Raw genomic sequence first — 25,217 nt, forward strand, 5'->3', positions numbered from 1 at the left:
TTTTTTTCAAGAATTTTGACCTCCTATTTTCGGGCTTTGTTCTTATGGATTAGAGTTGTCTGCAAACCAGAGAAAGCCCATGGACCGGAATGATACTGTTTCATACCCAAAATGGTTTTAGTCATATAAACACCTTTTGGGCAAAAAATCCCTTGGCATCTGGTCTTTCACTAGCCTGGAGCACTCAGCACAATTCATGATAACATGATACAAACCTTCTAGAAAGAGATTCCACAATGGAGCTACAGCATGCGTTACATATAGTCTAATAAGCAACGTTTTCACTGTATAGCAGACTGCTTGGATCTTTTTGAGATCTAATTTATAGAATCTGCTTTTATACAGAAATGTATATTCCAGATAGTCGAAATTATGGCATTTTCAACAATTGGCATGTTTTTGCATAATACTTTAAGCATCAGTTTATATGTGAAGGCACAGATATGTGCATATAGCCATAGTCTACTTCCATGTACCTTACTTCATATAGCTAACACACTCCATTATACAGTATGTTACCATCCATTGTGATTATGGAGCATGGTGTTTCAGCAAAAAAGCACAAATCCATGTGATCTCAAAAACATTGTGCCCCATTGTGAATGGGAGCAAGGATGGGCCAGCATCCACCAGGGGTTTGGCTGCATTCACAGTCAGTGTAAAACACCCCGCTTTTCAGGATCGGTGGGGATCTCAGCAGTCAGACCCCTACTGATCAGCAAGTTATCGTCTATCCTAGGGATAGAGGATAAATATTTTTCTGTGGAATAACGTTTAAATCTTGTACGGACATGGGATGCCAACTATTCCACAACTACAGTGCTATTCCTATGAAATCAAAGAAAGCTGTGCCAAGATGCAGTATTGTAGATCACATAAACTCGTAACGTAAAAAAATAACCTATCGTTTTATCATTTACTTCAGTGAGATGTAAACTGTCTCTGGATGTGACTTGAGCACATTAACTGTGTGTCAGGAGCTTTATGAAATGGATTTCCATCATAGAGGAGATACATAAAAGTCTAATATTGCCATGTACAATGTAATTCAGTAGGCTGGAATAACGGACAACAACACTGGTCTCTGGAGCAGTGGAAATGTGTTTTGGGGTGACAAATATGGGTTTCGCGATGTCAAGAGAGGACAAAGATTTAAAACAAAAATGTATTCTTCCATCTTTTTGGCAACAATATTGGCAAGGTCCTTACCCTCGTGTCTAATACAACGGTTTTGGAAATGACTGACAGTTGCACCTAAAGTCTGTTTTGATGTGAAGGACCTTGAGTTGACCGAGCAAAGCCCTGACCTGAACACATTTTGGATGAATTGGAATAATGATTGTGAACAAACCATCTCTTCCTAAATGCACCAGTCCCTCAGTGACAAGTGCCTCAGTGAGAATGTGGGTAGGACTTAAAATGCGTCAACTTGTATAAAAAAAATTTGGCACAAAATAAGCCAAGAAATTTGGTACACCTTTAGTTAACATCTATCATCCAGCATCTATAGACAGACTGAATAATAGACGGGATCAGGAATTTACCCCATTGTGTATTCTAATGCTAATCTGGTCACCTATATTCCACTAGATGTATTGCAATCCAATATGCAAACAGTAGCAGAACATGTTCCAGACCTATTCTCTTATGTAGTGTATTTAAGAAAAAATAGTTTTGTGAGATGTAATGATGGAACAGGGTGACCTTAATAAAAATGAAAGAAAGAATACTTGTAGTTCTTTTGAAGGGATACCAAGGAAACAAGCCTTCCATGAGATATATATATATATATATATATATATATATATATATATGTATATGTGTATATATATATATATATATATATATATATATATATATATTTATACACACACACACACGAGTATATTTTCTTCCTATAGCCCTTTAAGCAAGCAATATTGTTGTGTTCACCATTGCTGTTCCAGTAAGGCTGGTGTTCACATTATTTCACAATACTAACTCAATGGAGGCAAAATGGACGCCAAAGGTTATGCCAGGTGTAAATAAACTAATTGGCATTCAAGGCATGACAGAAGTTGCGACTTTTTTCCGTTTTCAAGCCTGCTCACTTGTGAACAGAATGGAGCAGGGACTCTTCTGCTCAACAGGTACATTATAACTTGAGACAGAAATTGAGATCTATAGCTATATTTGACTAGTGTAAACTTTATTTTAGAACCATTTGATAAGAGGTTGGTGTCTGTTAATAATTCTGGCGTAACTCCATGCTTAAAGGGGCTCTATCAGCAAAATCATGCTGTATGAGCCCCACATATGCCTGAATAGCCTTTAAAAAGCCTATTCAGGCACCGCTAATGTTATTTTAAACATCCCCGGTATTAAAATAAAACTATAAAAACATATATGTAAATCATACTTATCGTGGGCGGTGATGTACGATCTGACGTCATCTTCTGGCACGCCTTCCTCTTCTTTTTTCTTCTTTCAGCGACGTCCTCCGGTCCTGGCTCTTCCCCGTCCTTCATCGTCATCTTCTTCTGGCGGTTCAAATCCGACGCATGCGCACTGCCATTGAGTAAAATGGAGCTGGAGCGTGCGCAGTAGCTCCGTAGGGAGCGCTACTGCGCACACGCCGGATTTGAACTGCCGGAAGAAAACGATGATGAAGCTGGGGAAGAGCCAGCACCGGAGGGCGTCGCCGAAAGGAGAGGAAGGCGTGCCAGAAGATGACGTCGGATTGCACATCACTGCCCAGCATGCACAATAGGTATGATTTATATGTATGTTTTTATAGTTTTATTTTAAAACGGGGGAGGATGGGGTTAAAATTAGATTAGCGGTGCCTGAATAGCCCTTTTAAAGGCTATTCACGTATATGTGGGGCTCATACAGCATAATTTTGCTGATAGAGCCCCTTTACTATATTAGCTCCTATGCTCCTTTGCTTGAACAAAGCCTAATCTACTACCTGAGAATGTCCAGTTAAATGTTACCTTTTCCCCCCATCAGATGTATGTACTTCTTGTAGAAACTTTCCCATTCATTTCTTTCATAATTATTTGCAAATATTTTTCCCCCTCCTTATTATATACAGCCTCTTTGTATATGAAGATTTATTCCTGCTTCATCTGCAGGATTCCCAAGAGAAGCATCTGAGCCCAGACCTGAAGTAGCAAAGATCCATTATGTGTCTTCCAGCATCCAGTAATGGATAGTACAGACTATATTTCATAATTAATGCTTTCTGTCATTAATCTTTATTTACTTCAGCCCTTTGATCAGCTGCAATAGCATATATGTAATAAAAATCTAGAAGAAGAAAAATACCCTAGTTTGTAAAGTATATGTGTAAAGATGTAAACAAGGTATGTTTCGGCATTTTCTTTACAGTTTATTATTAGACTGATTTATTTCTTAAGAGAGTCGTCCCAAAAAAATAAATATGAGCTCACCCCATCTTCTGTGCCCAGTCCTGGTTGTCATACATGGTCACTAGCTCTTGCAGATAGGTAATAGTGACCATATGCTGTTGTGCAGGCCAGGATTGGAACACTAGAAACAGCGTCTCTCCAACATTAGATACATCATGTGGTCTGTTCTGGGAGAAACTCAGCAGGGGTGCACCATATATATATAATATACTGTGACTGCTCATTACAGAAAGAGGAGCTATGGCACATGGTATAGCACCACCTGGTGTTCGGATTGTATAACAGTGAGCATAACCACCTCATAAGCTCCATGTTGGTGGACACACGTGCTCAGTGAGTTCTCCTCACAGTCTGGTCTCTGCATAGTGATCCTTTTTGTGGTGGAGAAAGCTAAAATAGCTTCTCGACTGCAAATTGAAATGCCAGGAATACATGTCACTGCGTTTAATATTTCTATAAGCTATCATTCCAAAGATGGGTGGGCTCACTTGTTCTAATAGGTTGTGTATTTCTGCTTTCATGACTCCTCTAACTATAGTTTAGGACAGTGGTTCTTAGCCCACCAGTTTCATATGCACATTCACCGAACCCTTCTTTAGTGATAAATCAAATATGATTTATTTTCAAATTCAAGACATAGGTATATGTTTTTTTTTTTTTTTTTTTTTTTACTGGTACACAAAATGAACCGTGCATAGGGCCTAGGGTTCGATCGAAACCTGGTTAAGAACCACTGGTTTAGACTATGGTCATCAGATGACACATGGATATCTCCATGCTCATGGACATCAGATGACTCCTCCATATGTCCATGCTCATGTTGAGATCTGGATGTGTCTCCTGACTGCTTGAATTGGTATACTCTACAAGAACTTCGATGGCATTGCTGAATGCAGAAAGCACAAAGTAGTTTTCTTTCTTTATTACATTATTTTATGACTTTAGAAGTAAAATAGGGGAAGAGAATATCATTGAAAACAGATGCTGTGTAAGTTATCTGAGCAGGCTGCTAGTTGTAGGGCAGTTGACCAGAATACTGGGCCTCTATCTGTTGCAGAGATATTGGAGGTTTTAAAGGCAGTCTGTGGGCAACAAAATGGTTATTAAACCCGCCTCACTACCTTAGTACATAGTGTTGATATGGAATTGATGTAACTCCTGCCATACCGGGCTCATTCTTTATCTGTTTTACTACATCAGACACAAATACCCTAGGTGAAAGCTAAAGGGGGCTTCTTGGTATGTGCAGTGGTATTTGTTCTTCTGACACATACAGTATTAGCAACTGCTTTGTAACCAGATTTCAGGGAATATGTGGAAAGTGTTATCTTAGATAGCGGGGAGCGCATACTATATGTTATAATACGCACTGACCACTCATGCTCTGGAGGCAGAAGAAAAATGTGCTCATTCCTTTTTGACAATTGTGTTTTTTTTCTGTTTACTTTCCAGACAAGTATCAAAGAAGGATTATTACTGAAGCAAACCAGTTCATTTCAGAGATGGAAAAAACGCTATTTTAAGCTCCGGGGCAGAACCCTTTACTATGCCAAGGATTCAAAGGTAAGAGAATTGACACTGAGTATTTTTTCCAATAAGCACTGTTTATACAGCGAGAACTTGGCTGTTTAATCCCATCGCTTTTTCAAGCAATTTGTCAGCTGCTTTTGTTAGAGCGTATTAACTTTTATTACATAGTTAAAATCTACTAAACATAAAAGTATAAATGATGGGGGGTTTAGCTATCTGCTTCCCGAAATGACACTATCACATTAACAATATAATTTATCTCTTTCGTGGCCGGAGGTGTTTTATTCCTTTGTGTCCTGGGAAAATGACACTATTTGGAATGCTGCATTGTAAGGGTGAACTTCTTCTTTCCTTCTTCTTGGGGCTGGGAGAACAACAAAATATTTCATATTCTAGTGTTCAGTCCAAAAATGAATTGTCAGATTCTTCCATGCGTAATGATGTCAAATATATGGGCATTGTATAATGGTTTATGGCATTATACCATGGAGAACAAGAACTCTATTGTAACTTTATATGTTTCTTCCTTAAAGGGATTCTACCACTAAAACACATTTTTTTTCTAGTTAACACGTCGGAATAGCCTTTAAAAAGGCTATTCGTCTCCTACCTGTGGAAGTGCTCTCCGCCGCGCCGTTCGTTCAAAATACTGGTTTGTACCAGTAGGCAAATTAGTTCTCTCGCAGCGATGGGGGCGTCCCCATCGCAGGAGCAGCGATGGGGGCGTCCCCATTGCAGCTCGAAAACCGACCGCAGCGCCACCTCTCTGGTCTTCGGTGTCCTCCCCTTGCTTCTTCAGCGTGTGTCGGACGCCTGCGCAGTACGCTCTGTTCGGCGAAGATTGCCGAACGTACTGCGCATGCGCGAAATTGCGGTCCCAGCCATAGTGCGGGCACCGCAATTTCGCGCATGCGCAGTACGTTCGGCAATCTTCGCCGAACAGAGCGTTCTGCGCAGGCGTCCGAAAGACGCTGAAGAAGCAAGGGGAGCAAGGGGGGAAGACCATAGAGGCGGCACTGCGGTCGGTTTTCGAGCTGCAATGGGGACGCCCCCATCGCTGCTCCTGTGATGGGGACGCCCCCATCGCTGCGAGAGAACTAATTAGCATACCGGTACAAACCGGTATTTTGAACGAACGGCGCGGCGGAGAGCACTTCCACAGGTAGGAGACGAATAGCCTTTTTAAAGGCTATTCCGACGTGGTAACTAGAAAAAAATGTGTTTTAGTGGTAGAATCCCTTTAAAGGGGCTTTATCATTGGAAAAAGTCATTTTTTACTAAGCACATACATGCATAGCCTTTAGAAAGGCTATTCCACACGTACATTTTGTATGTAAATTGCGTCAGTATCTTTTGAATGAGCCTGCTTTTATTCATATGCTAATTAGCTTCCAACCAGCACAGGAAGTTCCCAGCAGCCTCCTCTCTCCTATTATCTTCTATGTGTGTGAAGCAAACAGGAAGTCGTCATCAGCAGCAGCCTGTGCTGTACACATACATAGGAAAGAATAGCACAGAGGGTGCACAATGAGACTTCCGGGGTGCACCAAGAGGCTAATTAGCATATGAATAAAAGTGGGCTCATTTAAAAACCACTGAGGTGATTTACATACTAAAGGTAGGTGTGGAATAGACTTTCTAACGGCTATGCAAGGATGTGCTTAGTTAAAAATGACTTTTCCCAATGATAGAGCCCCTTTAAGGTGCATTCTACTTTTTTTTTTTTTTTTTTTTTTTTTTTTTTTTTTATTGTGGAACAGCTTACAGAAAACCCACAGCCTAAGTTTCCTGTTGTCCCCGCATACAGATCATTGAAGTACTGGTAGCTGCCCATTAGGTTACTGTTACCACAGATTTGTATACACAGACATGCAGAGAAGACCCACATGAATCCCCTTTGACATAATTACTGATGTCGTATGTAGTCCTTAGCATCCAACCTCATCAGAACCAGCACATTCACTAGCACATTGTTCAATATGAGCACTATGCTCATGTGATCCCCTGTCACAGCAGAGCGTTGGGCAATGTAGGAACCTTTCTAATAGTAATAGAAACCTAGCTTTGTGGTCAAAAATTGATGAAGTGATGCGGATATAATCACCTTATTATAGGTATACACATTGGCCTGCAGTGGTGTTCTAGATTTGTAAGATTTGCTTACAGACAGCTATATATAATGATGTAGACAAACCAGGGCCAATGCAATTGCAGCTTGATTTACATATCCATAAAAAACTTATTATCTCTGTATAGCTTCACCAATTTATGGCCATAAATCTATGTTTCTACCCCAACATGGCGCTAGTATTGGTTTGATGCCAGGAATGATTGTAGACTGACACAAAAGTATAGATGAAACTTAAAGGGTTGGTTCCATTACAAACATTTATGCCCTATCCCCAATAATATCCAGCAGCCCCATGGATGTGAATAGAGCACTGATCATGCTAGTGCATCGGTGCTCCATTGACAGGGAGGCGTCATGGGGACTTTCCGGTACCCCCATGCTCCTGATTGCTGGAGGTCTCTACAATCGAACCTGCCGCTATTTGACACGAATTTCCTATGCTATGAATACGGACTAAGTGTCTGCAATGGCACATCCCCTTTAACAATATATAATAAATACGAATATAATATATTTAATGAATACTAATTTAGACTCTTGCATCAAGCTTTACAATAGACTGCCTTCAGGCTGTTTTTATCTAGGATACTACTATAATATCACTATTGTGAACAGGAAGAAATAAGTCTTTGTTATATCGACTGGCTAATAAAAGTACAATCAAGTCTTAATAGCTCACTAAGAGGTGATGACTTTTTTGTTTGTTTTATTTTTCTTCTTCCTTTACATTTCCTTTTAGAGTTGGTTTGAAGTTTGTGTGGAATGTGTAATGCCAAGTGGGGAAGCTGTTTACATGCATTAAAACTAGTTTGGCGCTAGGTTCACGCTAGCGTTTAGATTCCCATTTTTTTGGATCTGCTTGGGCACACGCACAAAAAAACAAAAAAACGGAACGCTAACCCGCTGAACAAAAAACTGTTACCCGCGGACCCCACAGACTATAATGGGGTCCGCCTGGTTTCCACTGGAAAAATGTGAAGAGGGACTTTTCTCTCTGCATTTTTAAGTGGGTTCAGGGACAGGAACCCCGAACGGAATACAGGCGCAGGAGTGAAGCTAGCCTGATACCTCCTATAATTTTTGGAGCAAAGTATAAAGAATAAAAATAGATAACAGTAGATGATACCTTTTTAATGGCTGTTGAAACAATGGTAACAAGTAGCAAGTTTACGAGATGACTTAGTCTCTTCCTCAGACCTGGAGTTAGGTCATTAAAAATATATATAATTTTTTTTATTTTTTATGAAGGGAATCTGTGTATAGAGAATACACTGGAACTTTGTATACACAGTGTGACGTGGTGATTTGCTTGAGGCTGTGTTCACGGTGTCACACTTTAATATGATTTAGCTTCCACAATACTGCGGACATGAATATGCGCTGAGCATTCCAGTTTAGAATCGTCCCAGTTCTGGGAGGCTTGGAGAAGCCGCACATTTTTCAGGATTTCTTATTTTAGTATCTTTTTATGCAACTCCTATGGGAAATGTTATTTTGGCAGCACAATTGCAGATTACCACACACAGTACAGGGACATAGTGTTTTTTATTTGAGGCAGAAACCCACACTATTTTTATTCTCACTGTTTGACGTCAAACAGCACTGTAGAGCTGAATTTCGTTTCACAGTTTTTCAGCATTAAACCAAATAAGGCATTTTAACCAGTCTTTTACAGTGTGTCTGTACAGAGGGGCTAATCCCTAAAGATGTAAATGACGAGCTCTACAATCACCCCTTTCAGGACCACGTCGTCTTACCTTACAATTTCACGATTTTAGAGGTTCCTTTTGTTTTGGAAAAACTCTCATAATGTTGCTAGGTGTTTTAATACAGAAAGCATTTAAGTGGTTGTATTATATGAGAGGTTGGATGCAGTCTTCCCTTTTGTACCCTGTTCCATCTCCCGGTAGGGGGAGTCCAGATGCGATATCTATTCCAGAAATGCGCTATAGTTTTTTCATTGTAGTCAGCACTCACTTAATTTATAATGCAATCCGTGCGTCCTACACTAAAATGAATTGTTAGGGCGTGCGGTAAGACTACTTTATTTTTGTCTGACTTCTAGATGCTCTCTTCTATTGGATTTAGGGACAGATCTGAACCTGTAGAAAACTGGACCTCCAGTGAGGCTTTTCATACATACACAAGCACACACATAAAAATGCTCTTTAATACTAGCTTATTATATTAAATATACTAGCCTTTGGTTGCCAAGTGTACAGACTTACAAACAGTGCAAGACGACTATTTGTCTATAAGGAGCGTCAAAAAAAAAAAAGGGGGGAATTTAGCAAACCGTGCACTCCAGAATACTATTGTAAAAAGGCGACAATTGGGGATTTGCAATTTTTGACCTTACTAGCACAAATAGTTTGCAATGTTTTCCATTTTTATACCATTCACTTTCGACAGTGGATGGAACAGTGGACCTGGTTAGTCTATACTCCAGGCTTCTCAAGTGTAACCTTTTTTTTTTTTTTTTTTTTTTTTATATTAATAATTGATCCAATTTCTCTGTAATTAGAGAGTGACAGAGAGGTTGACTAATATCTTAGGACAGAAGTGTTGGGCTACTTGCACACTCATGATAAATCTCCTCCAACTCTCCTAGTAGCCAAATGCTCAACATTTTTTTGTTTTTTAATGTAGATTGTGAGCCCGTTATAGGGATCATAATGTACGTTTCTTTATCCTATCAGTATGTCTTTGTAGAATGGGAGGAAATCCATGCAAACATGGGGAGAACATACAAACACCTTGCAGATGTTCCTGGTGGGATTCGAGCCCTGGACTCCAGCGCTACAAGGCTGCAGTGATAACCACTGAGCCACTGTGTTACCCCTCAACTCAACATTTTTTGTAATTTTAACTACTATGAATTTGGGCTTATAGGTGTATATGGCACTACAAGAGTTTTATTATGCATTTGACAGGAAAAGTACTGAATATTTTCTGACCTATATTCACTGGGCAAGCACTATGTTGCCTCTATATATCCAGAAAAAAGCAGATAAAAGTGAAACTTGTCTACAGTATGGAAAAAAAAAGGGGGTCATGTCAGATTTGTCTTCAGCGCTGTTCATAGTTAGCTTAAAGACTAGAACAACAACCAATTCATATCTTTGACATGATTGATACCTATTTTACTGGACAACGTAGACCTGCATGGTGTAATATTTTGTCAGACATTAAGTACTGTAGAATATGTGACTTAAGCTTGTAATGTAGATGTGAATACAGCCTTATACTTTTATGGGACTTGGAAAAAAACTGAGCCATAGATCAATGTACCGTAAATGGAGGCTAAAGTCTATAATAAATTACTACCAATGCAGTTGTGTATGTATTATGGATGTCCACACTATTTCTGGAGGTAGAATAACGTAAGCAATCCGATGACCACTTTTTTGTAGCCATCAGAGCTGCATTTATTCACAGCCATTTATTATTCTTTTATACCGGTGAAGGGTGAAGAATGGGGAAATGCAATTCACATTCTACTGACTTGTGCGAGGCTGTGTTGTTCTTGGACGTACTTTGTGTGTTTGGTGCTATATTTAGTTTATTGCATGCAAATCCCTAACATACGTTAGATGTGTTATGTTTACCAGCATTTCTGATGTGGTCTTGTTATAATGTGAGGTTCCAAGCATCTTATTTAAAGAAAATATCTGTGCACAATACATATTAATAGGGATTCAAAGTACTGGCATGTAAAACCGGTCTATGATGGATTCGGACGAATTGCAGTCAGTATAATGAGTGTTTGGCTGATAGCTATGGATAAAGGTGTATGGCCGGCTTTATCCATAGGAGAGGCTGTTCTCTCTTATTTATTTTTTTAAATCTGAACATTTATACTTGCTTAGAGATGAGTCCAGTGAGCCTTATCGGACTCCTCTTTGGCGATCCCGGCGTCTGCGTTAGTTCTTCAGAGAAGTCAAGGATGTACACCCTGTCTTTACAGTGCAAGTGCCAGAGGTGACTGAAGCTGAGGTGTCCTCCTCTGGTGTCAGTATTGGACAGCTCCGGCACGGGGAGTACAGTGGCAGATTAACTATGGAACTTTATTATTCTTGAGGGCACGGATGGCTTTATTTCAGGACAAGTAAACCCATGGTCCATAAGGGCCTGTGGGTGGTTTAGTGTCCCAAATCTCCTTAACAGATTCCTTTTGAAGGGGATTTCCCTTGAACATAACCATATTTAAAAAATCTAATTGTCTGCAAAATATTGAAAAATCTCTATGTATAAATTTTTAAATACATTTTTCCAACCATCTTAGTAATGACAGTTCGTTATCTTTGTCAGTTACCAGTGGATACAACCATGAATGGAGGAACTTTCCATGGTTTGAAACTCAGCCATGATTTCCTTATTGCGGCAAGTTCTCTTTTAGAACATATAGTGTCTCTACCTGATAACTTATCAAAAACCAAGTCATGATTTCTATATTGTGACTATATTACCGGTAAGTATATTTCTATATTGTGACTATATTAAGTTCCAGACCATCGAAACCTCATGGTTGGATCCATTTGCAACCTATCAAGACAACAGACTGTCACCAATAAGATGATTAGAGAAAATCTGTGAAATGTAAAGTAAAAGGAAAGATGTCTCTTACTGTGACTTTGGCCTGGCCCACCTTCTGGATAAGTTCAGCTGTCCATACAGAGTAAATAATGATAACATCAGCTGATGGAAGAAAGGACTCTGCCTGCTAGGTGTTACATTGTAATAGGAGGAAATATTTTTTACCATTTCAGAATATGCGGACAAGCCATACTATGGATTTGCCCGTCCGTCCTATGTCACTTGATTATTGTTTATGTCTTTCTTGGCACTGTGGCATCAGGATACCATGCCTGAGCAGATCACAGGCTTGTGAACCTAAAATGCTACTTTTTTCTTTCTCTCCACAGTCTCTAATATTTGATGAGGTTGACCTGTCAGACGCCAGCGTAGCAGAGTCAAGTACAAAAAATGTCAACAACAGCTTCACGGTAAGATGCTACTGTGAAATATATGACACTCGAATCTGGGAACCTATTGGTATAAGCTTGTTTGTGAGAAATCTTATAGCTATGTCTTTTATATTGAGTTTTCCAGTATGCTGTCACACACAACAAAGATTTTCTGTAAGAATGCAAAAGTTAGTTACTGAAGGAAACATTTGAGGGCTGAACCTTGCTGTCTGTCATTTCCATAGACTTGGATGGGAATGTCAAAGAGCAGGCTCGACTGCCACTCCACTGAAACGTCTCACTGCTCGTCCACAGTTAGGCACATGGCGCCTGCTGTGCCACTGTTTAGTCGGTGTCCCACCAGTAGAGCCCTCTGCAATCTTTATTTTTACCCCTTTCTTCTAGATGGGTGAGAAGTGCTATTTGTGAGTAAGCCCCTTTAAGAGGTTTATGATAACATTGATGGGTTATGAAGCATAAATAATGTAATGGCTGCATCACTGATGATTGTGGACAGTGGAGAAGTATCTGTCAGGTCTCTAGCAGGAAGGTAGCTGATGAGGGTTTTGTACCCATACTGATCATAGGGATAAGGGCTGAGATAGACAGAGCACTTGTAAAGCCATACAATTCCCATAAGATTGGACTGGGCACTTTGGGCTGAGCAGGGAGAGCTCAGGGAGTGAGAGAGCAGACGTTATATTAGTGGGAGGGATATTTAGGGGTTTTATGCACCTTTATTAAATCGATGGCTTAGCATTAAGATAGGTCTTCAATTATAGATTTGCAGGGACTAACAGAGATCAGATGTTTTCATAGGCTAGTAGTTCCAGGCATAGTTTTACATGCCATGTTCTGCGCTGCTGACTGGCAGGACACTGCTGCAGTACCCACAAAAATAAGTCAATTGAATAGCTCAGCATCCAACTTGTGAAGAATACTGTGAGCTACAAACCCTGGAAAGTGGCTAATCTGCAGGGTCCTTATGGACAGAACCCATCAAAATTGATAAGCTATCAGTTTTGAAAAGGTGGATAATCCCTTTAAGTCTTCTGACTTTAAGGTGAACAGTGCAATAAAGAGTCTTTTTAGTGTTATTTCTTCAGATAAACCTAATACATTCACATTGACTTGCCTTAGTGATTATTGCTGATCAGTATGGACCTTCACTTATGCATAAAATTGTATTTTTTCTTGTTATGAAGTGTTTTAATGCATCTACTGTAAGTTTAACAAGGTGCAGTAAAAATGGAAAAATTGAGATGGGAGTAGAGGATGTGTGTGGGGCTTCTTTCCAGTGTCATTATCAGTTTAGTTTTGCAGCCTTTGACAGGCAAAAATTGCCTTTTATGTCTATGTACATCTGTCGATTTGTATGTAGGAAAGAATAACTTTGCCCAGTACTATTACATAACACATTATTAAATTGTTCCATGATTAATATAGTGTTTGGAGCTTTGTTTTTTGAGTAGTTAAAGTAACAGACCCAATAAAACCCGAGCCAACATTTACCCAACAAGGAATCTATTATAATAATCGAAGGGGGAAAACTGTGCTGTATATAACCATGCCTATAGTGTGTTGTGCCAAACTTACCGTGCCATGTGCCCCAGTTTGCACCATCTTAAACCACAACTGAGCCCTCTGACCGAAAACTATCCTACCATGACTGTATTAATGTTTATACATTTCTTTAAATAATGTCTCTTAAATGAAGTGTAATACCAATTGTTAGGTTAGGGGCTGTTATTTACCATGCAAAGTGAAGCCCTGACAGAAGAAACACCCCTAAAGACCTTCTCAGCTTATTTGAGTAAGAATAAAACACTGATTTACCTGAAAATGAAGCTACAATGCAGAATAAGAAAGGCATCTTTGGAAAGTGTGTAGGCTGCCTTAGGGCTCGTTTACATCTGCACCCGGGTCTCCGTTCTGCAGGTTTCAGTTTCCTGCACAAAACAGAGGAATGATACAGAAGCCTGCAGGACTCTTTCATATCCATTCATTTGAATGGGTGAGAAAGCTTTCCGGCAGTGAGCGTTTTATGCTCTCCGCCGCGAAACCGTTTTTTTTTTTTTTAAATCCAGACACAGAGTCGGACATGCAGTACTCTGTGTCCGGATTAAAAAAACAAACAAACAAAAAAAAAAACGGTTTCGCGGCGGAGAGCATAAAACGCTCACCGCCTCTCACAGCCGGACCAGGTCTGTGGTTTCCGTCTTCTTGCATGCAGAAGACGGAAACCACAGAACAGAGACCTGAACGCAGGTGTGATCCTAGCGTTAGCAGGTGGTGTCCTTTAGTTTGATGCCAATTTTCCTGAAGGACTCTCTTTAATATGTATTTATTCTGTTAAGTTGATCACAGCTTCATATAGCCTGTTCTTTTAGAGAACAATATACATGAATTTATTGCATACTTTAATATATGGTGGTCTCTATTTGTGGAGCCCCCTGCCAACCTGCAAATGAATATTAAATAAATTTTGTAGCTAAATTTGAGCGCCATAGTCATTTGTTTTGCGTCATTCCCATGGTGGCTCTGTGTTTCGCACTGTTACCTTGTAGTGGTTCGAATCCCGCCTTCAATGTGTATGTTCTCCCTGTGTTTTCGTGGGTTTCCTTTGGGTTCTCCAGTTTCCTTCCACACTCCAAAGCCATACTGATAGGGAATGTAGATTGTGAGCCCCATATGGGACAGTGAGGATTATATCTGTAAAGTGCTGCAGAATATGATGTCACTATACAAGTAAGCAAAATAAATCCATCTTCCTCCTATTGAATGTAGTCTGGAATTGCTAGTGGGGTATATATAACTTTACTAAACTAAGAGCTTGGAAATCCAGCTGTGTCACCCATGGACGGCATCCGCTGTTTCCTAGCAACACCCGACACATATTCACACCGTGCTCAGCAAATGGCGCAAACGACTTTTATTTTAGGAAGTGTAAAGGAATTATAATGCCGGGAACTGTGACTAAAATAGGGTTAATGAATCTTCCCTTAAAGGGGCACCGTACACACATAACATTTCTTGAAATCTATATGGCAGCCTTATGTGCAGCGATGCTCCTATATATTGCCAAGAGTTCATATTCTAGGGCATTGCTAAGGGTTTTCTATGTTTTTATCCATCCACTGTTGTCTTTGGCGACTTCAATTTGTTTTATGAAAACAGATGGACTTGTAAAATTCTCCCTCCCTGCCAGTTCAGTGGTGTAAATGCCTCAGATCTGCATATGTTGCTGTGTGATGGCAGACGAGATATTTTTGGAGCTGAGCAGATTGGGTAAAAAAAACAAAAAAACAAATCTGGAGTCTCATGACATCAGTTGGACTGATTCTAAAGGATTTTCATGTTAAAGCGAAATAAAAATGTGCCCATGGGAAAGCTGCAGATTGTACTGTAAGCGCTTCAGTCTGTCTTTCCAGGCTTATTACTCTCAGGCTGTGAATTTACATTTTACCATAGTCTATATAGTTGGGAGAACTCGCATCATCCATGGAGATTTAGGAGCGCTGCGAAGAGTCATTGTGTCAGGATAGACCGTAGAATAATAAACGGTCACGCGAATAATACGCTAAAAACTGTGCACTTTAGAGAAAGCTGCACTTATGACAGTCTGTTGAGGAATCTTTATGAAGTGTGAGTATTGTTTGCTTTCTGAATCTGTAAAATATCTAATAATTGTGGCTTTATTATGCGCTGCTCACATGACACTTTGCCTGGTAAGTCATATGGAAATCCCTAGCACGCTTGTCAGACCCCATTGACAATAATGGGGTTCTGTCTTGGCTTCCATCCTGTGACAGCAACAATACCACTGCACACTGTGTTGTTTCAGCCCTCACGTCTGTCAGCGCCTGCTACGCTAGTGCAACATATAATTTTTCCATTATAAACCATGCAGTTAAATAAATTGATCCTTCCCTTACATACTCCTTGACATAGTTTAAGACAGATGGAAGAGAATGCCTCTATGTGCGTATACAGAGGGAGTCTATAATATAAAGGAACATGGACATCCAATGTAGTTGTCTTTGTATGTAAAGCCTGTGGTTGAGGTTTGGGTTCTATTTGTTAATAAGAAGCTTGAGAAAGGGGTTTATTATGGAGCCATGTTATAGTTTCCCTCTGCATTTAGAATCAGTAGATTATTAGGATGTCTGTATGGTTACAGACTACATGCAAGCCCTGTGTGTAGTCTGATTCTGCAGACATCTGTTGTTCATTCTTATACCCGCTCTGCTACTGCCTGTAGGCTACAAAAAAGGAGGGCACGGACTCCGCATTAGGGTTTTGTATTATTCTTAATATTCTTAATTCTCCATAGTTACATCCTATAAACTATAGTCTGTTTAGGTGCTGAATACACAAAATGGTAGGGCACTTTAACCTATTATTTCTTTGTTATATTAGAAGCTATTGAAAGGGTTATGCCATGAAAAATATTAGCCCTTTATCCATAGGATAGAAGATGCATTACTAATCTGTGGTGGTTTGACCATTGAGACTCCACTGCTCCTGAGAATAGGGTGTTTTACCTTGCTGTGAAGGTTGCCATGCCCTGGGTAAATGCAGACGCCCTCTCCAGAGATAGCCAAAAGAGCAGCTGTGTCCACTTTCAGTGTCTGCACTCCCAATGGTATCAGCAATGGTATTTTTCATAGCATAACCCCTATAAAAGTGGTTAGAAAGATGGACTTACCCTTTTATTTCTTTACATTTGCTGTAGCAGCTTGACTTGCAGATGCTCAATCTAGTGGGTTAAAAGCTAATAGTTTTCTAAAATGTGCTAAACCACAGAGACCAAAGTGCAACGGAGTTAACCCCTCTGTTCTTACAAAGGTTTTACGCTGCTGAATATTCTTAGGTTTGTGTGTCAGCATTGCTGTATTGTGTAAGTGACTGCATAAATCACCACAAGCGAGCAGTTATGACATGGTGCATTTGGAAGCGGAGAGCAAAGGTTTTGGATCCACCTGTTTTATGCAGGTTTTACTTCCCGTCTTGGAGCAATGTGTATGTACATTTTAGATCTCTATCTTCTAGCCAATTTCTCGTCATCCTCTCTGTAAAGGTCTCATTATGGAATCCTAATGGTAATGGACGAAGTATGGGTGAAACCACATAGTATAGTGATATACAGTTTGGCAGCATGATTCATAAATGTCATTTGTGGCAATATAAACCTAGGTCTTTGCTGCCGTGCTTATGGAGAACGCTTCATGGCATCAGCTTCGTTCCTTGCCCAGCAAGTACGTAAGCTTATCTAGGTATTGGCCGGATGTTGGTTAAAAATAGTTTCGGTAGATCCTACATTGCAGGGTCAATTTGAAACTATTGATCTTCAGTACTTGTAGACAGTGGGACGCATTGCAAAGGAGTGCAGATGTCTGATTTCTTAACTGTTTCATGACCATGCCCCCCTGTCCCATATGAACCACTACATAAAGAAAAAAATTAATTTTGCTGCAAATTTAGCAATTGTGTAGAATTGTTTCTGGGTATAGATTTGGCTTGGTCCAGTAATTCCTACCAGCAGTGGACTACGTGTGGCGGCTGGGAGCCAGATTGTAAACCCCAGTATTAATGGTAGTGACTGATTCACGATGTCCGATCATCCGCTGTACTTATTTCTGCTGCTTTGATACAGGCCGTTCTCCAACCTGTCAATTGAAACCATAGCAGTGAATGTTAGTCACCAAGGAACCGTCATGCAATATAGCCGGCTGAACACTGTCCTTTAAAACCTTTGAAATGGAAATCCTTAAATTTGGCAGGATGATCTTGTACAGTACTTTGTACTATTTACATTTTAATGCCAGCTCCAAATAAAACACGCTTGTAGTATTACAGCTAGATCCCTATTTGGGCTGATAGTTCTTACAGAGCTATAAAAATGATTGTAACTGCACTTCATTATGTTATTATTATCGCCGCTAATATCGCCTGTCCTATTCCTAAAAAGAGATGGTTTCATAGTCCAGAAAATGTTTGAGAGGTTAAAGAACGAGAGGACATTAAATACACAAGAGAGTAAGCAAAGAGACCATTAAAACGGAAAACTTTAGTACAATGAAAATGGCGCAAATCGGTAATCATATATATATATATATATATATATATATATATATATATATATATATATATATATATATGTGTTATGTAGTCTTCAGCTGTTCTGTTGTTAAATGGTGATCTGCAGAAGGTTATGGGATATTTGACATGAGACGGGACAAGCATTTATGTACAGTTAAAACTGAGCACCACGTATGCCTACGGTAGACATTAAGTGAGCTATACTACCACCAAGATTGCTGTTGTAGGCCTATGAGTAACTTGGTGAAATATCATTTTTTATCGGTACAATTAAACTGTCAAGAAAATCTACTTCTGCGTATACTTATGGACCGTTTGGCGCACCAAGGATGCGTCTGCATCTGCTGGAGCAAGCGGTTTAGTCTGTGGTTGGCTCCCTTTAACTTACTCCATGTTTTGTGTCCCTGCCCTCACCCTGTCAGTAAGTTCTGTTCTGACCAGGTACAGAGGAGAGAGGTCCACAGTCAATCATTTTAGAAGCTGGTAGATTGGGGGCATTTTCTACCTTCAATTTTAACCCCCTATTTACTTGCAGATATTGTGAGATAGATGCACTTCATGGATATCTCACAACATTATTTTTTTTTTTTCCTGCTAATTTTTTTGTTGCAGGATTTGTTGCAGTTTTTTTAGCCAAAGCCAGGAGTGGGATAAGCAGAAGGTAGAAGTATTATATTTCCCATTCCTTTTGTAGCCATTGTTGGCTTTGACTCAAGAAATCGCATCAAAATCTGCAATAAAAAACTTCATTTCCGCAACATGGGGCTATGGCCTTAAAGTGTGCCTATCCACTTTCAGGCACCTTTTCAGGGTAAGCTCTTGCACTTACAGGAGGCGTAGCACTATATCTATATATCACTATAGTCGGAGGAGGCTAGATGCTATGATCTTTCTCATACACAGCACATGACGAAAACTGGAGATTCTGCTCCCTAGTTCTGTCAGTCAGAAGGATAGAGGACAGGGAAGTACTGAAAAAGGTTGATGTGATTAAAGAACCTTGGGCAATATAGAAAACTTACTGTTCACTGCAGCAACATATTTATGGATGAATCTTTGCTTCTTTTTCATTTTTTCCTTCTTCTTACCCCCTCCATGTCTAAGTTTGAAAAAGTATTGTGACCATTTAAATGTAGTCTGCCACCACTGAAATCACTTCTAGGTCACTACTATGCTTTTGTAGGGCTGGTTTTTGCAATGTTGAAAAAACCTTTTTGTCTCAAAGTGAACTCTTACTGGCAAGAATATCATTGTTTTTCTGTGTGAAAATTAGATTTTCAGTGCTAAAATGTGCATTTTTGTCTGTGGGCTCTACACGTAACTTTGTAAAGCATGCCAATTTGACACAAAATGTATGTTGACAAGTCCACTGTCCCATAACAAAATATAAGTTGCTTAGAAGTGATTTTGGTAGTCGACGTGCTGTAATAGCTTTGTTTTATTTCTTTTATTGTAAACCTGTGCTATTAAAATCACCTTTTGTGTATTTGTGACATAGGTAGATCTATCTATCTATCTATCTATCTATCTATCTATCTATCATGTATCTATCTATCTATCTATCTATCTATCTATCTATCATCTCCTTATACTGTAATGCTACAACATCACGCAGTGGTTATGTGTACTTTGATACTTTTTAGTATTGCTGTATACAGACTTGGGTCTTTTCAATCCGGCCCATGAAATAATAAGTCTGAGCCGCTGATCGGATCATGCAGCATATGTAATTTATTGCTGTAGCCCATATTTATAAAGCATAATGATAATGGTCTGTTTAGTGAGTGGATTCTCCCCAGCCACAAATAGAATACTTAGCATTGATTGTTTTGCATGTTGATTAATGAAAGTGGATGAACATGTCATTACGCTCTCTGCGGTAACTACAAGACGTTTCAGCCTCCGAGAGGAGAGTGACAGTATCGTAGGTCAGTGGCATCCACAGCATTTGCACAGCTCCAGCACTGTCAGAGCATTTATATTATTAACTTGTCGTAACGGTTGTTTTATCGGACAGATGAAATGCTTTTCTCTTGAAGATCATCTCAAAGGTGCAAATGACTAAGGTTTGGCTGCTCCTTTTCAGCCATTTCAGTGAAATAACAAACTGTTAAAGGGTTAACCTGAGCAATTAAAGGGTTATTCCTATAGTATTTCCGTTCTGAACATTGGTACAAAGGTGGGACCCAAATCTGCCTCTTATTTATGGCAAAACTGCAGGATGTGCCAGAGGTGTCAAAGATTGGAATAACTTACTTAACAGGAACGCATAAACAGAAATTGACCTATATATATATATATATATATATATATATATATATATATATATATATATATATATATATATATATATATCAAGTTTTATGTATAAATAAATAAACATTAATTCTATAAATAATAGCGGAAGATTTTAGAGATAGGTGCAGGTCGAAGAGGTGGGACCTTCATCTGTCAGCCATTTATGGCGTATCCTATGGATATATCACAAATGTCTTTTGTGTGACAACTCCTTTAAACCATAGCACTAGATTTCAGGATCTATAGGGAGCTACCTTCCAAAGGTTGTGGTGCTGTTTCAATAAGACAGCAGCAATGCATTTCTTATCCTGGTACAAATCCTGCAACCAAAAGCAAATGTGAAGACCACATCTGGGAGGAAAAATAAAGTGCAAATGCTTCATGAATCAATCACAGGACAAACAAAAACCACCGAAAAGGCGCAATTTACACCAAAGAAGTAGCTTAATAAATGTGCCCCGTTTAGTAGCATTGCGCTCATCTATAATGACCTGAGCAGTATACAGTCCTATGAAAAAGTTTGGGCACCCCTATTAATCTTAATCATTTTTAGTTCTAAATATTTTGGTGTTTATAACAGCCATTTCAGTTTGATATATCTAATAACTGAAGGACACGGTAATATTTCAGGATTGAAATGAGGTTTATTGTACTAACAGAAAATGTGCAATATGCATTAAACCAAAATTTGACCGGTGCAAAAGTATGGGCACCTCAACAGAAAAGTGACATTAATATTTAGTAGATCCTCCTTTTGCAAAGATAACAGCCTCTAGTCGCTTCCTGTAGCTTTTAATCAGATCCTGGATAAAGGTATTTTGGACAAACAATTCAAGTTCAGTTAAGTTTGATGGTCGCCGAGCATGGACAGCCCGCTTCAAATCATCCCACAGATGTTCAATGATATTCAGGTCTGGGGACTGGGATGGCCATTCCAGAACATTGTAATTGTTCCTCTGCATGAATGCCTGAGGATTTGGAGCGGTGTTTTGGATCATTGTCTTGCTGAAATATCCATCCCCGGCGTAACTTCAACTTCGTCACTGATTCTTGAACATTATTCTCAAGAATCTGCTGATACTGAGTGGAATCCATGCGACTCTCAACTTTAACAAGATTCCCAATGCCGGCATTGGCCACACAGCCCCAAAGCATGATGGAACCTCCACCAAATTTTACAGTGGGTAGCATGTGTTTTTCTTGGAATGCTGTTTCTTTTTGGACGCCATGCATAACGCCTTTTTTTATAACCAAACAACTCAATTTTTGTTTCCAAAATGAAGCTGCCTTGTCCAAATGTGCTTTTTCATACCTCAGGCAACTCTATTTGTGGCGTACGTGCAGAAACGGCTTCTTTCTCATCACTCTCCCATACAGCTTCTATTTGTGCAAAGTGCGCTGTATAGTTGACCGATGCACAGTGACACCATCTGCAGCAAGATGATGCTGCAGCTCTTTGGAGGTGGTCTGTGGATTGTCCTTGACTGTTCTCACCATTCTTCTTCTCTGCCTTTCTGATATTTTTCTTGGCCTGCCACTTCTGGGCTTAACAAGAACTGTCCCTGTGGTCTTCCATTTCCTTACTATGTTCCTCACAGTGGAAACTGACAGGTTAAATCTCTGAGACAACTTTTTGTATCCTTCCCCTGAACAACTATGTTGAACAATCTTTGTTTTCAGATCATTTGAGAGTTGTTTTGAGTAGCCCATGATGCCACTCTTCAGAGGAGATTCAAATAGGAGATCAACTTGCAATTGGCCACCTTAAATACCTTTTCTTATGATTGGATACACCTGGCTATGAAGTTCAAAGCTCACTGAGGTTACAAAACCAATTTTGTGCTTCAGTAAGTCAGTAAAAAGTAGTTAGGGGAATTCAAATCAATAAAATGATAAGGGTGCCCATACTTTTGCACCGGTCAAATTTTGGTTTAATGCATATTGCACATTTTCTGTTAGTACAATAAACCTCATTTCAATCCTGAAATATTACTGTGTCCATCAGTTATTAGATATATCAAACTGAAATGGCTGTTGCAAACACCAAAATATTTAGAACAAAAAATGATTAAGATTAATAGGGGTGCCCAAACTTTTTCATAGGACTGTATTTGTAACATTCATTTTCGCCTCATTGCGAAATTGGCTCCTAGAAGTGGGCAGGGGGTTTCTTCATGTGACCAGAGTAGGATTAGAGAGATGCAGGGATCACTCTAATAGAAGTCATTGTGAGGTTTTTTATAGGGACCTCTCACTTCGTTCCAATAGATATGTTGGAAAATCCCTTTAATTTTATTATACAATTTATATATATATATATATATATATATATATATATATATATATATATATATATAATTAATAGATGCATAGTTTGTTACATATTTACTTTTATAGGAATCCAATCACTAGCTTTATAAAGGATTTAAAGGGTTTTTCCTGCTTGTAACTGATCACGGCTGTCGGCCATTTATGAAGTAGTCGGAGGCCGTGCTTTGGCCTACTGAGCCCACAGCCCTAATTTGGAGGCTGATGGTAACCTAACAGGGTCAAGGTCCAGGAATCTTATTCTCAGGTGAATATGACGAGGTGTTTCCATGTCTGACAGTGATGTGTATAAGGGTGACATATTGCAGGGAATCCTTGGCATGATGTCACCGGGCTCCATTGTTGACAGTGGTAAACATCGCCTGCTCATTAGGGCTGCTGGGATTACATTGTGGTTAATGACTCTTCTGTCTTCTGCCTGATGTGCCATCCACTGGAAAAATCCACGACTGAAGTCATAAAGCTTGCATTTGGCTCCCAGCTAATGAGGAAAAAATGTTTCTGTGCATTAAGAATTTATTGGGAAGAAATACAATCCGCTGTTATTGAGCACAGCCACTAGCAAAACAGTGACTAAAAAAAGCCATTTTCTGACTTTACAGATGGAGAGAAGCCGCTTGTAGCCTGCATATGCTTTTGTTTTACAGCAGTGCTAAGCAGCAGGACATCTTAAATAATGTGTCTATGCTTTCCTGGAAATGCTGACCTTATTTCCTGTATCTTTAAATAGCAACCAATGTGTGCGAAATACAGCACTGAATATACCTGAAAACCACTTCTTCATACTTCAAAACCCACAAACCCAAGTACATTCAATAAAGATTTCTGTCCTTCCTGTATCAGTAGTAATGGTTATTTTTTTGTGCTTCCCCCACCATTAATCGCAATAACATTGCCGCTTTTGTTATGATGCACTCCAAACACTGTACTCATAGCATTGCTCATCCTGAGCTGACTGATTCATAACTGCATGCTTGAGTTACAGAATTCATGACATTCAGGAAATGCTAGTATAAAGAGGGGACGGTTAACCGTTTAGTAACCAGATTTGTGTGCCGTTTTAGTGTCTGAAACAGTGCTGTAGGCTTCCAGGTTATTTTCCCTAACATCTGTTTTGCATGATTCAGGTACAGCTGAAAAGTATATCAAGGCTTTTCACAACAGGATAATTCAGGGAATTGTCATCTTAATTTTTGCAGGCCTGTTATGTTAATAATGCAATGCAGTCTGCGGCCAGCAGGTTATAGAGCAAGACGTGCTGAGCAGATTCATAAATAGCTTCATAGAGGAAAAACAGTATAATGTATCACCTAGGCAGGGTTCACACTACTGTTACAAAATAACGGACAGTAACTGATGGCTATCAGTAAGGGCGGGTTTCCACCAGCGCCCGATCTCCGTTTTGCAGGTTTCCATTTCCTGCCCGAGAATCTGGACAGAAAACGGAAACCTGCAGTCAGTTTTCAAACCCATTTACTTGAATGGGTTTGGAAAGTGTCCGGCCGTGAGCGTTTTGTGCTCTCTGGCGAAATCAATTTCTTTTAACCAGACACAAAGTCGGACATGCAGGACTTTGTGTCCGGTTTTAAAAAAAGCGGTTTCGCCAAGGAGAGCACAAAACGCTCACGGCTGGACACGGTCTGCCAGGTTTCAGTCTTCTGTTGGCAGAAGATGGAGCCCTGAAAGCGGAGGCCAAAGCGCACACGTGAACCCACCCTTACTGTCTGTTATATGTTAGTTGCCCATAGACTTCAATGTTAAAAAAAAAATAACGGACACTTGCTGTCCGTCTTTTTCAAACGGATCCAATTGAAATGAATGGAAATCGCAAACAGACCAGCTAGTGTCTGTTGCTAAAATCTTGTACGGACAATAGCCACAGACACTGCTGAGTGGACACCAATGGTAGTGTGAATGCCCCCTTATTCATTAATATCTCTGCTCAACCTGGATTTAGAAGTCCAGTGGGCGGTCCTATCCAGTGATTGACAACTATCTTAGTGTGCACACATACAGGAAAGGCTGTCAATCACTGATTTAGGACCGCCCACTGGACTCCTAAGCCCAGAAAAGAGAGCTAAATGATCAGTTATGATGAATGAGACATAGCTTTTAATTTCGCTGCTTAGCTCCTCCTGTGCCTGCAGACTGCATCTTGCCTTCATTGACTCATTCCCTTTAAAGGAGAACTTGTCAGCTCTCCTCACATATCAGGTTTGGCAGATTCTTCCATTTGCCATAAAGTAATGATTATGGGACAGTTTTAGAACACTTATATGTGTATTTTCTCTGTTGTTCCAAGTGTTAACATTCCCCTAGTGACTAGGGCATGTCCCCTGTACACTCACATTAGGCTATGTAGGGACACACCTTAGGGGAAACTAGAATGCTCAGTCGTAGATTTTTCCTTCGTTTTCAGGAGGAATAGCAGATGAATGGGGCTGTTCT

At 39.7% G+C, this 25,217-nt stretch overlaps 1 protein-coding gene across 4 annotated transcripts in view; it reads left to right on the forward strand.

Moving 5' to 3' along the window:
• Positions 1 to 25,217, forward strand: part of DGKH (diacylglycerol kinase eta) — a 171,687-nt gene that overhangs the window by 82,299 nt on the left and 64,171 nt on the right. For 3 of the 4 annotated variants that reach the window (XM_075265451.1, XM_075265453.1, XM_075265452.1), the window contains exons 3-4: positions 4,866 to 4,976; positions 12,000 to 12,080. In XM_075265451.1, the coding sequence (XP_075121552.1) occupies positions 4,866 to 4,976; positions 12,000 to 12,080 (192 nt within the window). Of the gene's footprint in view, positions 1 to 4,865; positions 4,977 to 11,999; positions 12,081 to 25,217 lie in introns of those variants that run through there. The other variant, XM_075265454.1, reaches the window with a different exon arrangement.

Source organism: Leptodactylus fuscus, chromosome 2 (genome assembly GCF_031893055.1).
Source record: "Leptodactylus fuscus isolate aLepFus1 chromosome 2, aLepFus1.hap2, whole genome shotgun sequence".
In the NCBI taxonomy this organism is placed as follows: Eukaryota; Metazoa; Chordata; class Amphibia; order Anura; family Leptodactylidae; genus Leptodactylus; species Leptodactylus fuscus.